Below are 13,922 nucleotides of genomic sequence, written 5' to 3' on the forward strand. Positions count from 1 at the left end.
TTTCTCAATACCCAAATCATTAAGTGTCTGACTAAAATGGAGAAATTTGCCTGGAAAGGAAAGTCACTCTGGCTTTCTCTCTAATAAAATAGAGAAGGCAGACAAAGATCTCTTGATTGCATGGAATATGTGCAGTGCAAAGAATGACATCATCTTTGGACATCTGGTGCAGGGGTTACTTTCAAGGCTGCATGGCTTTTCCTCCCCACTTTCTTGTCGTCTGTTTTAAAACTCAGCTTCTTTACAGCCCTCAAACGTTGCGTCGCTACATCCCAAGAAGCGTCAGTGACTTGAGGAATATAAGCGTATAAATAGACTTACAAATAGTTTATTTCTTCCTACACAACTTTACCTATGCCAGTCCCAGATTCCAGTGCATTTTGGCATAGTACATTATTACGCAACTACAGTTATAGGTCCAGGGTATGTGAGTGTGACCGTAGGTGGATTTTAATCGTTAACAGTCCATTGTCGACTGTGGAAAAGTCTGGTTTGAAATTTAAAATCTATAAGGCTTAGACCTGATGAACGTACTGGTAGATAAAACCTAAAAGTTGGACAAAGAGAGACAACAGATGTGATAGACAAAAGGGTGAAGAAATAAAACAAACAAACAAACATCTGAAGTCAGAAGACCAATTTGGGCTTCTTTCATATAGGAGCAGTTAATTCCTCTAACTGCTGGGAGACAGAGCAGTCGAACGTCCTTGAAGAAGTGCTCCCTCTCAACGAAGAAACAGGTTGCGAGAGTCCGTCTGTCTCAGCGAGGCTCAGAGGAAGGTACAGTCAACTTTCAGCTGGGCTCTCTTAAATGGAGTCCTGGCATTAGTGCCACAGAGAAGCTGAGGAACGCCTTTGCTCTGGCCTGGTACCCGAGTCGGGCGAGAGATGCAAGCTCAAAACTTCAGACTGAATCCTGGACCAGACTTGGACAGTCCCTGGTTAGCTGTGGTCAGGTGGAAACCGGTGTCTTTCAGATCATCGTCGCCCTGGAAGACGTGACAAAACACACATGAAAAGGTGTGCAAAATAAAGCCAATACTTATTCAAAATAAGTGCTGCGTTTTTTAAAGCCTCTATGTTACGAATGAACTGACGGCAGTAAATAACGACCAAGGCCTCGTCTACTGATGGTGCTTTAAATCAGTAAGGTAATCATTTTAAATAATTCTCTTTTTGTAAAGAATGATGTCTCCAGGTCAGAAGGCACAGTAAACCTTCCAGACAAAACACTGGCAGGTTCACCCCTGCCAGCCGCTCTAGATGGGGACATTGGCCAAACGCTATAAATGTAAGCTATGGGGCTGCGTACCAGCTGGCTGTAGCCCAAGCCTCCTTCTGGTGGGCGGGGGCTCGTTCCTCTCTTCACCCGCTGCTGCTCGCTTTTGGCGGGCCAAGTGGGGAACATGGATGGCTCGATGGGGCGCGGGGTTTCCTGGAAATACTCATGCATCAAGGCCTCGTCTGCGCTGATCCGCTTGGCAGGGCAGTAGGTAAGGAATCTATGGCCATTCAAAGCGGTAGAGTTGGGTTTGATTTATTAAAATAACCAAGATCACCACCACCACTGACAACAAAAAACCACACACCCAAAAGTGTTTTTTTTTCCCAACATTTAATCTCCTAACTGAACTGCTTTGTGTGAAAGATGAATAAATATGCAAAATAAAATTGGATCAGTCACAGCTGGGTCTCAAACACTTGGATCCCATCTATTTTTTGGGCATTAGTCCATTTTCTCAGTGTTAACCGTGAATTCACCCCCCCCCCCCCCGAAGGTTTCCCATCAGTGTATATGAAAAATATCAAATCGCCCAAAAAATCCTATAGCTGAAAACTGAAAAAAGTTTAGCTAGCTGCAGCTGTGAATAAACGGTTGCATGTCTACCAATCTGACAGACTCTCCTTGTCTCCAAACCGACAACATTGCTTTGTGTATGCCTGGGCGAATAAATATGCAGTGATGGATGGCACTGTCTGGACAGAGTCCCACATTCGTCTAGTGCAGAGGCAGTTTTGCTGAATTTAAAGCTCACCTCAATAAACAAACAATTTTTATTATTCCACCAGTACTTGCTGTGTGATGCAGCAGCTTATACTAGCTTTGTGAAAAGCTTCCTTTTGCACTAGCAAGGACCCGTCTCTTCCTTGCCTGGTCACAAACATCCAAAAGGCGCTTCTCAGACCGACCTCGTCAAAACATTAACAAAAGGGTCAGTGGGTCCAAAAACCCATGTCAACAGCATGGAATTCTCCAGCTGATTTAGGCCAAACTTTCGACCGAACATGACCACTGTTCTCCAAAGTTTACCGGACTCCCCCTCTGTAGCATTGTGCAAGCCATGCGTCCACTGAGCGATGGAAGATGGTTAAACGTAGAAACGGAGGACGTGTTGAAAAAAATAAAAAATAAATAAATAATAATTTTTTTTTAAAAAGGAGACCTGCACAACACGCAGAGAAAGCCTACTGGAATTACCCCACGACGTTGGTAACACTCATCCCTTCAATAGCGATTAGGCTGCTCTGTGGTCAGTAGTGTCATTTCACAACTGGTGGGGCACAGTGAAACATGCACGGGTGGCATCCACCTGATCGACGACACCACACGCCAGCGCAGCTAATCATTCAAAACGGGGCACAAGCGCGGCACGTAAACAGTAGCTGGCGCTAGAATTCTGGGGCAAAGTTGGGGGCATGACGAATCATAGTCATAGGATCTCACACACCTCTTACAGTAGAAGCCTAACCTTGTATGACTGCAGGCTTATGCGATTGGAACGATCTCAAAACATTTCAGTGCAGGGAAACGCAGCGCAGACAGAAAATGGCTAAACAACGCAGATACAGAAAACGCACTGAGGCGCGCCATTCTGTTCCTTCATTCTATTCACCGAAGGCACGGTGAGCGTGTGCATGCGGTCTTCTCAACTCCCCCCGACGCAGAAAGGGCCGGCCCGTGCTCAGACAAAGACTGCCAGGACCAGAACAGACCTTTTTACACAACTCGCACAGGACGGCGTTTGCGATTTACAGGACAGCACCAGCGTCATCTTGCATAACACACACGCAGTAATATTAGAAACGCAGAACGTTTCCTGCCGGTTGAGCTGAATCGCACCTCATGCTGCGGCCTGCTCTACAGTGACATCTGGTGGCGCCCCACCGACTCCTAACGGAGAGACACCTCCGGCTGGCTGGTAGAAAAGCCGTTCTGCAGCTCAAGAAAAACTCTTGAGTATTGAAAAAAACTCCATTTATAACCTGCTGGAGGGCTTTTTAGCTTGGAATTCTGCCGAGATGTCGATTTTCACTGATGTTTATCAGAAACATGCTTTTGTTCTGATTACCTGACACGGAACAGGTGTTTTTGTGTGTGACTGTGGTGCCGCCGAGAATGTCTGAAGATCCTGCAGTCTGGAGACTTCTTAAGAGAGCTTTGCCTTTATGCAAGGCCATTAAGAAAGAAACGGAGAAAGCGACAATCAAAAGAGCTATTAGGCACAGGTTGAGATCGAATGGACCACATTGGGCCTGTCACCCAACGGTCAAACACAGCACGAGGATCAGTCTACCGCATCCATAGAACAGTTGTCCATGAAGGCATGGAGGAAGGAGAGGAAGGGGCTCTTTTTCCTGCCATCACAACTGCAGACTAGTGTGTGTCATTTGGCTGCTGCCTCCGTCTGCCCGGTGTCAAATAGGAGGCCAGGCAGATTCCACAGGAGAGAAGCTCCTTCTGCTCCAGACAGACCAAACACAAACCCCCTGACCCACTCACCTGCAGACACGCTGCATGAGTGCATGTGTGTGTGTATAGGGAGAGTGCATGCACGCGCGCGCACACACACACACACCATGAAGTGTGGTATTTAAAACTTACTTGCGATATCCTACACATACAGGCTGAAGTATGCTATACACTCCCTGAATGGTGGAGCTATAGGAAGCTCACAAAAACACCTGGCACAGATGGGAACCGCAGGCCCAATCCCAAGGCCTGTGGAACACCTGAAGACTCACTTGTTCATGAGGTCGAAGCCCTGATCAGAGAGCAGCGCTCCAAATCGCTTGCGCAGGTTGTTGTAGGGGTAATCTGTAAAAGTCATCTTCTTCACAGCAGGCAACTCGACGTAGCCTGGCCAGATTTTCTCACTGGGAGAGCCGAGGTCCTACAACACAGGAAGAAAGAAAAATCACACACGCGCACACATGCCGTCTCTCACACGCACACGGGTTGGCCGGGGGGGGGGGGCGTCTTGCCAGACGCACTCCACTCCCTGTGAATATTAAAAGTACAACGAACAAACTCTCGAATTCAATACTAGACAGCTGATCTAGCCGGTGTGTGCATGTGCGCATGTGTGTGTGTTGAGGAGAGTGCATAGCATGGATAAAGTACACCAACTGGTTCATGTTTACAGGATTGGCAAAGTCCCTCATAAAATATTCATTGTGTGGTTAGGTGAATCATTATTTTCCTACTCCTTAAGCTTTGATTTTCGCAGGGAAATGTAGACAGAACGACAGAGTCAGAGAGAGACATACAGTCAATCAGAGAGAGAGAGAGAGAGAGAGAGCACGAGCACACATGCAAAAAAACCCGAAAGACGTGAAGAAAAACTTGTCTTCCCAGGGATGTGTCAATCTGAACTGAAACTCACCTTGAATATTTTGTTGATTTGGTCAATCTCAGACTTGCCAGGGAAGAGGGGTTTCTGGGTGAGGAGCTCCCCGAATATGCAGCCCACTGACCACATGTCCACAGCCGTAGAGTACTCCTGTCATGTACAGGACAATCAAACACTCTTACGGTTCCCAACTTTACGTTCCATTTCCATGGAAAAGCTGAAATTTGATTCCCAAATGGCTAATGAAGGGAGTGACGCAGCTTCTGCTGTGTTAATTACTGGACATGTCTGCAGCAGGACTGGCTGAACGGCTACTCACTGACCTTTGCCCCCAGAAGCAGCTCTGGGCCACGGTACCACAGGGTGACCACCACAGGTGTGTAAGGTTTCAGAGGAGAGCCATACTCTCGTGCTAGACCAAAATCCCCAATCTATGGAACACAGAAACTGATGAGCATAGTTTATCCTCACAGAAAACAAATAGTAACACTGTTACCGTTCAAAATACTGAATTTCAGACTCTCATACTTTCGGTGAATAGCAAATTTACACACAAATGCATCTGCAGGAAAACTTCAAAAGGCTTGTTAATATAGCTGACTGACTCGAGAGTGAGAAGAAAGGTTATTGAATGCTCGTCTGGATGAAAAGAATTCCGGTTTTCAGTTCGGACAAGAATGGCACCTTTAAAATCCCCTTGTGGCTCAGCAGCAGGTTGGAGGTCTTCAGGTCACGATGCAGGATCCAGTTGTCATGGAGGTGGCGAACTCCTCTCAACAGCTGCACCATTAGAGTTTTCACCTCCCCTACACGCAGAGAGGTGGTTCAAATATCTTTAATATGTGCAGTCTGCATTTCATGTTAAAAAGGCAAGAAAGCAAAGGAAGCCAGCAGTGTGGGAATGACGATTACGTCACTCTACCTGGGAGAAAGGGCTGCTTCATAGTCTCCATTAGACTCTTCAGGTCATGTTCCACATAGTTCATCACTATGTAGATCTTATCCATGTTACTGCCCACCACTATCTCCTACAAGTGCGGACACGCCAGAGATGTGTTAACTTTTTATTGCAATATTCCTGCAACCAATTTATGAACCCACTACTTTAAGATAAACTGAGAAACCATTCAATGCACTTAAACAACAAATACTTTGGAACATTCAATTTCTTGAATTGGGTTAAAAACCTTTCCAGGCTGAAAACGTGATCCCCGTGCATAAGGCCAGTGGAAAACACTTAGCGGGTCCAAGGGCTCACCCGGACGGTGACGATGTTGGGGTGCTGGGCCTTCAGAATGGTGTTGATCTCTCGGAGGGAGGTGATGGGAAAGCCCTCCTTCTCCTTCTCCATCTTCAGCCTCTTGAGGGCCACGATCTCGTCAGTCTTCTTGTCCTTGGCTCTGTAGACCACGCCGTAAGTGCCTTCCTCTATCCGGTTCAGACACTGGAACTCCTCCACACTGCGGCAGCCCTGCATGCAAAAACACGACAGTCGCTTTGCGGCAGCCTCCAAGACGCCCGATTGCAAACTTCAATTATGATGGGATTCGGTTGGTAATTCTGAGTGTGGCTCTAACTGTCCAGAGATCTTATGTGCACAGGTGGAGACTACAGTGCAGCTATTGCCATCCTAATCAATGGTCAGCTTTTGACAGCAGGACTTTTGGCTGGTGGAGACCCAGCAGCGACAAAACTTCATAGCGCTGCTGTGCTTGATATGTATACCAGCGCAAGCACCACAACCATATCAGTGTAAGTGGTGGGCTGAGAACGGTCAATCAACCATGACCTGACCAGTGATGACCACACTGTTAACAGCAATTTGTCATGCAGTTGTAGCACATAAAATGCATCTAATACAAGAAGAGCCCCATATAAAGTTACCTGTGTGTGTGCGCGCACGAGGTAGGTGGTTCACATACTGACTTGTAAGTGTACAATTTCAAACGGTAGTGATTTATGGATGCACCAAATCCTCGAGGTAGGTTTATGAAGATGTGGCAACCCTGCGGTGTACCTGTAGGGCAGGCAGGTATTTGGGCAGTTCTTTTTTCAGTTCCACCGGAGAGACGGGCGGCGAGTCTGGGATGTAGTTGTCCTCCGGCGTGGCCGACTGCGAATGAGACTGAGGGGTCGCGTCGACCCCCTCTTCGTCTTCCTCTCCCTCCTCTTCGTCACCACTCTCCTCGGAGTCATGATCAAAGCGCGACTCTGGGACTGAGGAGGAAAGTGCCCAACACATTCAACAGTTTGAAATGAACAACTTCTGTTGTAGCTATATGGAGCCTTCTGGATGCTTGCTTAGGTATTAAGATTTTCACAGGCTTTCACATCAAATCAGAACAAAACATGAGGCCAACGGGTCTACTTGATCGACTGCTGCAAGTTGTCATGACAACTTTTTTTTCCCCCCTTTAGAATATTTTACTGTCTTATGGAAGTAAATAAACAGATGACAGCTAGTTCAAAATACAGTAACTTAAGCACTTGAGACTTAAGAGGGAGAAGCCCACACAATGTTCACACTGTTTCCATGCTCTTGTATTCTAATGGAGGTCATCACCCCCCACCTTCCATATTTTATCAGATCTTGTGGTTTTTATCCGTTTTTATTCCCCCTTTCCTCCCTCCAGGTTGAAAGGATCGTTGGGCGCGGATTAATCCGAGGAAGCCCTGTCCTGAACAAGGACCTCACAAGGGCTGCTTGCTGGGGATCGCAAGAAACATCTGAGTGTGCATTTGGCCTGTGCACTGCCGAGGTAGAGCTGAGAGGGCAAGCTGGGATATGAGGATGAGAGTCTGGTTTTAGGCCGTCCTCACCAGTGGGTATGTGGCTGCTGTTCTCCCTCTCCTCCTCCTCCTCCTCCTCCTCCTCTTCCTCCTCCGACTGCTCCTCGTCGCTGACATCATCTGCGGAAAGAGAGGGAGAAAAATAAAAACAAAAACATACCAGGGCCGGATTAACCACAGCGGTCCTTGCACGTAATTCTAGGTGCCCCTTCAGATTCCATTAACAGCTGGTCTGAGCCAATATATTTGGGCCTATTGGTGACCAAAATCCACTGACCTGCACTCTGCTCAGATCCTTCAGACTCTGATCCAGACTCCCCCTCTTCATTTCCCTCACTCTGGCTGCTGGACTCCTCTTCTTCCTCATCATCTTCCTCGGAGGCCGAACCTGATGCTTTAATTACACACATCATACGCATCACACCAGTTACCACTGGCCCTTTAATTACACACATCATACCAGTTACCACTGGCCCTTTAATTACACACATCATACCAGTTACCACTGGCCCTTTAATTACACACATCATACGTATCATACCAGTTACCACTGGCCCTTTAATTACACACATCATACGTATCATACCAGTTACCACTGGCCCTTTAATTACACACATCATACGTATCATACCAGTTACCACTGGCCCTCTAATTACACACATCATACGTATCATACCAGTTACCACTGGCCCTCTAATTACACACATCATACGTATCATACCAGTTACCACTGGCCCTTTAATTACACACATCATACGCATCACACCAGTTACCACTGGCCCTTTAATTACACACATCATACCAGTTACCACTGGCCCTTTAATTACACACATCATACCAGTTACCACTGGCCCTTTAATTACACACATCATACGTATCATACCAGTTACCACTGGCCCTCTAATTACACACATCATACGTATCATACCAGTTACCACTGGCCCTTTAATTACACACATCATACGTATCATACCAGTTACCACTGGCCCTTTAATTACACACATCATACGTATCATACCAGTTACCACTGGCCCTTTAATTACACACATCATACGTATCATACCAGTTACCACTGGCCCTTTAATTACACACAGGAAACAAAAGCAGCTACAACTGGTATGTAAACAGCCTACACACACTGGTCAATATTTGGACTAGTTTCCGGGAACGTACACGCGTGCATGCCTCTTACCCATCGAGGACTCTGCTGTGCTAGTCTTTCTCTCACTGTCACTGATATCCTGGAGGTCAGCCAGCAGGTCTCTGTCTTCTGGCTTCTCTTCTTTCACTGAAGAAAAAAAGAGGAGGACATTTTTTTAAAATTTATTTATTCTCCAGAAAACATCACCAGATCTTTAAACCCCCCCCCTCCAAAAAAACATCAAGTGTTGAAAACCGCTGGCACATCCAGCAGCCCAGATTATGTTCGGTGTCTGTTGTGTAACTTCATCCTTCCTGCAGTAAATGCTTCTCGGCACTTTAACGGGCGCCTTGCATAAAGAACAGCACTAAAGAAAAAAACAAAACAAAACGTGAGGGAAAACGGGTGATGTGACGAGCTCGGGGCAGCAGCCCACCAGACCACAAGACATACCGCGCCGGTGATGGAACGCTAATGGCTAGCACACACCGTTCAAAGTGTCTTATTACCACGCCGGGCTAGACTGGCCCATTAAGGTCTGCAGGAAAAACCCTGGCTGAACCTCACTTTACAGTGTGGAAATAACCTGGTATGTACTCATAAATGACATCTAGAATGGTAATAACACTAACAGACCACTAGTAACTTGCAGCATCGGTGCAAGAAGAAATGAGCATGTCTATTTTGTGATTTCACGTGACATCAAGCTGACAGTTACCAGTTAGGCCAAGGTGCACGAAGTATCGACCAAACCTTTCGGGTTCTTTGGTTATAAGGGCAGCAGTTATCATGTGTGTTCATATCCTCCCCTGTATTGTAATGATCTGGAAGATTCTTCACATTGTAGCAAAAAGGCTGCATTAGTTATTATCATTGCGTTAGGCATCAGTGTGAGTGATTGTAAAAGCTAATATATATCTGTAAAGAAAGAAAGGTGCTATATAAATGTAAATTATAACAATAACAACAACAATAACGTGTGGAAACTTGACAGCCTAGTAGTATATCATACAACTGAAGTTCTGAAGCTTGAAAAAGTGTAGCTTTCCAAAAAGAAGCAGAGGGTGTTAAACGGGACCCCGCAAAGGTCGCTGGAGACCTTTAGCCATGATTGCTGGCACTGAAAACGTACCAATATTACAGTCCAATCCGCAATTACTCCAGTTATGATTTTAAATTCGGTTGGTTCCGTCATCAAAAGACTAGTAGCTAGTCTTTGTTTTTCAGAATGATTAGAATGTTCTTTTCTTTTGAGAAAAGCGTTCAAGCATCCGTTCACACTTTGCCAAGGAAGCAGAGTAGGGTAGCTACTCCACCTCCCCGTCAGTAGTCCCCGTGTGGTGAACTATCCAAAGGCTTCAAATCTCACTCCATTACTGAGAACACATTGGAACATGTGGTATTACACGGCAATGTATCTAGTGTTTGGTTGGTTGGTTTGATTGAGCCATGTGCCCGTCCCATTTATCTGTCGCGAACACTAAGGTCGTGGTGATCCCAACGTGGCGTGCGTGGCCAGACTCGCCTGGCCTCCGTCGTTCGTCACTCTCGGCCCTGGGCTCTCTCTGCTGCCGAGCCGGGCTCCGGCTCCGGCTCCGGCTGCGGCTCCGGTGCCGGGACTTTGCTTTGTCTGCGTGCTCTTCGACGGTGCCGCCCCGGTGGTGGGAGGGTGGGCCTGGGGTGAGGGGACAGAACGAGGTTGGAGCTGCTCATGGAGGACAGTGATGGTCTGAGTTGAGTTGCTTACCAAACATGCAGTCTGCAGGGCTACATGGACTGAGATCAACTTTCAAATGCACTGCTCGCCAGGAAGGCCAGCAGTTAAATACATAAATAGTATAAAATGTGTTTTTTTTTTTTGTTTTTTTAAATTACACCCACAAAAGGGTATCCAATACCTTCGCGGCGCGCCTCGCGCTCTTTGCGCCTCTCTTCAGCGCGCCGCTCTCTCTCTTTGTGCTCACGCTGCTCCTTCTGCTGCTGCTCGCGCAGCTTCCGCTCGCGCTCGCGCTGGCGCTCCAGCTGCTCCAGCCGGTCCCTGCGGGCGGCACCCGGGCCCCGGAGGGTTAGTGGAGACCAGCCTAGGGGTTCGTCGCTCGCAACCCACAGGCTGGGTGGCCCCGTCCCGGAGCCAGGAAATACAACGTTTCACTTTCAGGTAAACCTATTATGACCAACACACTGAAGGAACATGCAGATAACTATTAACCAAAAGACTACAACAAAAAGTACAACAAAAGCTGATACTGTTCTTTTTTTTAAAGTCATACTCCTGTAACCTAAAAGCAGTCATGTATTTAAGATTTTGATTCATACTTTAAATTCATGGTATACATTACTACCGACAGCAAGCAAAATATCAAATATCCTTGATCCAGGACTGTTTATTGGCAATGGTGCACTACAAACTACTTTTGTACTAAGCTTGCTGAACACTGCTGGAGGCATCTATGAGTTACAGCATTTAAGGCCAAAAAGAAACCACTGCTCTAGTTGATTGATCTTTGAGAGCCAGACATTCCCTCAGCTATTTACGTTTCAAATTGCGGGGTTCTCGGCGGTTTTGGCGACCGTGGCCAGAACAGCGCGGAGCCAGTGCACTAAGGCACATTCTGTGTACAGCTGAAAACCGGCAGACTAAACAGTCTGCAGACTTTGGGATCGGCTTGTCCCTTGAATATGCGGTGTGCCGTTAAAACCCTCTCTAAGCAACGTGGCGCACTTCACGGCCGTCTCTGAGGTATAGCAGTGAAGCGAGGGAGAGTGTGCGTCACCTCTCTCTGCGGGAGTGGGCCCTGGCCTGGTCGCGTCGTTTCTGTCGCTCGTAGTCGCGGCGAGCCTTGTTGTCCTCCTGCCACTGACGCTTCCTCCTTTCGTTCTCCCGCTCCTTCTCCTTGTCTTTCGCCCGGCCGTGTTTCCCTGCTTTGGGGGAAACGAGCGTTTGCTGTTGTGCGGCCAAAGCGACGGCGTGGCTTTTGGCCCGGGCGAGGACGCGCTTGGTTGGGGGGGCTGTGGCCTACCTCCTTCCGCCGAGTGGCTCCGGTGCCTCCTCTTCTCCTTCCGCTTCTCCTCCTTTCTGTGGTACGACTTGTCCTTCCTCGCCATCTGCTGTGGGGGCTTGATGGCCAGTGATTCGTCCTCCTCTCCTCTGGGGATGGGGATAGGGAGAGGGAGAGAGAGCTTGTCAAGAAAACTCAGCTTCAGTGCACTGCTTGATGCCTGAGCACTCAAAATGAAACAAAAAAAATTCATCCTCCAGTAAGCTGGACATGCAATCACTGTCGCAGGCAGATATGAATGTGAAGTTGGACAGCTTCCTGCCACGGTAGGACATCGCGGCGAACTTAGAGGCTGCATGGGAGGAGGAATGTGAAGGCCGAGCCGCTCCCACACCTGTCTTCAATCGAGTCCTCCCGCACGTACGGAGAGTTCCGGATTGTTATTTCCATCCTGTGGTCCCGCAGCTCTCCTTCCTCCGGAGTGTCCCGTTTTGATTCCCGATCATCCGTCTGCCCACAGAGGAAGCGAGGAGAGAGGCTGCTTTGGTCAAAGAGTACGTATACCTAACGTTAAAAATCACTGGCGAAACGCAGGCACTTAAACAATTCAATTTACACCAAATGTGCAAAACATTTAGGACACCCCCAGGGCCACACTCTCTGCTCAGAAGCGACAGACCTGGTTAATCCAAGAGTAACCCTCACTCACCTCCCCTTAAAAACACTTTAATCAGTGCAGATGAATACAGTAGGATGGGTTAAAGATCATATTTTGTTAATATATTAGTTATGTAAGACAAAGATCTGACGTGGCGGAGGCTAAACAACAAATATACTTTTGGTGACAACAGGTTTGACTGTGCGGAACAGCAAGATCCACAGTTCAATCCAATGTGCATCTAAAAAGGTAAGTGGAATACAATACCAAACTAAAGATGTCACATAGGTTTTGTACACTTAGTAGATATTGATTTCACCATTATACAGCTTTAAGGAACGACCTGAGACCTGGAATAATCATCCCAAAGAAGGATTCATCATTTGGCAGAGCTTCAAATCATTAATCTGGAACTAAGGATGGAACATTACATTTTTCAGGCGCTTGGCATCGGTTTTCTCCTCGAGCTCTCGTCTGCGTTTTTTTTCTTGCAAAATTTCATCGAGCGTTTTCACTTTCCAGGTCTCTTTTTCGTCCCCCATCAGCTCCAAGTCGCCACCAACTGCAAGACAAGAGCAACATGGAGCAAACCACGTCGCAGCTACGTCATTCATTTAAACGGTTACAGAGGTCAGGATGCTACTGAAGAGTACCCATATTACCTGGCCAGACAATGCAATTGAACAGCAAACAAGCAAGCCCACATTTCTTTCCAACTCTACAACCGCAGTTTTTAAAGGACGTTTTCCATCAGTGGGATCATTTCAATACAACCACTGGCGGTTCTCGATCAATTCCTGATTGTAGAACGTGTGTAAATCACAAGTGAGCAGGAGAGTTAGTGGGTTGGTCTGACCATGAAATGTAAACTTAAGCTCTATACCCACTCTCATCACAGGTCATGAAAATCGACTTGGCAATATCCTATAAGCCCTTAGTATATTTTTCATTGCAGGAACGTCGACGTCTCACTGGTAAACAGAGAAACCTAACAAAGCCCAAAGTTTTTGTAGTATACGAGGTGCTGGCTCGCTGGCAACCGAAAGCCCACGTTCTTACATACCTAGCTCTCTAGCCAGCCAAAAAGGTCTTGCAAACTTAGTTTTAGACACCTTTAACGGAACACCGACGCTCTTTTACCGTCTGCGAAGGCTCGATATCCGAGTGAACTGGACTGTCTCGTTTTTCGTAACCATGCTAACGCTAGCCAGCTAGCGAGCGGGCTCACGGCATTCTGCCATCCAAGATAACTATCTTTACTTAATCTCTACACCATTCATTAGACGAGTGAACGATCCCAGCATCGCTAAACGTCTCATAATATTTACGCGGATTCTCTCCGACATGAACTCGCGGAATGTTAACTGGAATAAAGTAATTTACAAACCTGAGTTTTACTCGGCGCGTTTTTAAAACACCGGAAAAACAAATAACTTCTTTCGCCTTCTGAAAAAGTACTTCCGGGTTATTCCTAGAGGCAAAAGTAAATATTGCCATCTAGTGCACCAGGTCGGTTATTCGAAGGGCAAGCACAACAGGAATGGTAGTTCTAGCTTGTTTCACAGCCAACAAAGGCTCTCTTCATGACTGGGATCTTGATTACGCGAAGGAAAGTATGCCCCACCCCAAACCTAGTTAGTAATTCCTTGCAATGTGCCAGTTATGAGAAACCGAGCAACAAGAGTCAAACAACTAAAGGAAAG

The 13,922-nt window shown here is 47.0% G+C and overlaps 1 protein-coding gene across 6 annotated transcripts; it reads right to left on the reverse strand.

Annotated features, from left to right (window-relative positions):
- Positions 1-312: 312 nt before the first annotated feature.
- cdk11b (cyclin-dependent kinase 11B) lies at positions 313-13,711 on the reverse strand. 6 transcript variants are annotated; one of them, XM_035536356.1, is made up of 19 exons: positions 13,607-13,711; positions 12,651-12,781; positions 11,956-12,071; positions 11,583-11,710; positions 11,337-11,481; positions 10,461-10,600; positions 10,088-10,237; positions 8,614-8,709; positions 7,699-7,815; positions 7,452-7,541; positions 6,649-6,848; positions 5,890-6,102; positions 5,554-5,659; positions 5,316-5,437; positions 4,955-5,062; positions 4,665-4,781; positions 4,024-4,172; positions 1,313-1,502; positions 313-989 (listed from the first exon to the last, which is right to left on the reverse strand). In XM_035536356.1, exons 2-19 carry the CDS (start codon positions 12,759-12,761, stop codon positions 897-899), a joined length of 2,391 nt encoding a protein of 796 aa, XP_035392249.1. In that variant the 5' UTR covers positions 12,762-12,781; positions 13,607-13,711; the 3' UTR covers positions 313-896. The 6 variants fall into 6 exon arrangements, with proteins under 6 accessions (XP_035392249.1, XP_035392247.1, XP_035392248.1 ...); XM_035536354.1 differs by having other exon boundaries at positions 10,461-10,672; XM_035536355.1 differs by having other exon boundaries at positions 11,337-11,484.
- Between the last annotated feature and the right edge of the window lie 211 nt (positions 13,712-13,922).

This window comes from Electrophorus electricus, chromosome 18 (genome assembly GCF_013358815.1).
Source record: "Electrophorus electricus isolate fEleEle1 chromosome 18, fEleEle1.pri, whole genome shotgun sequence".
Classification (NCBI taxonomy): Eukaryota; Metazoa; Chordata; class Actinopteri; order Gymnotiformes; family Gymnotidae; genus Electrophorus; species Electrophorus electricus.

Bases quoted from the DNA above. Each gene is read 5' to 3' on its own strand.
- cdk11b (XM_035536353.1), bottom strand. From the start codon at position 12,761: ATGGGGGACGAAAAAGAGACCTGGAAAGTGAAAACGCTCGATGAAATT. The intron at 7,542-7,698 runs GTCAGTGGATTT...CTCTTTCCGCAG, and splicing joins AGGATCTGAGCAGAGTGCAG to ATGATGTCAGCGACGAGGAG. The intron at 1,503-4,023 runs GTGAGTCTTCAG...GAATGGCCATAG, and splicing joins GGCTTCGACCTCATGAACAA to ATTCCTTACCTACTGCCCTG.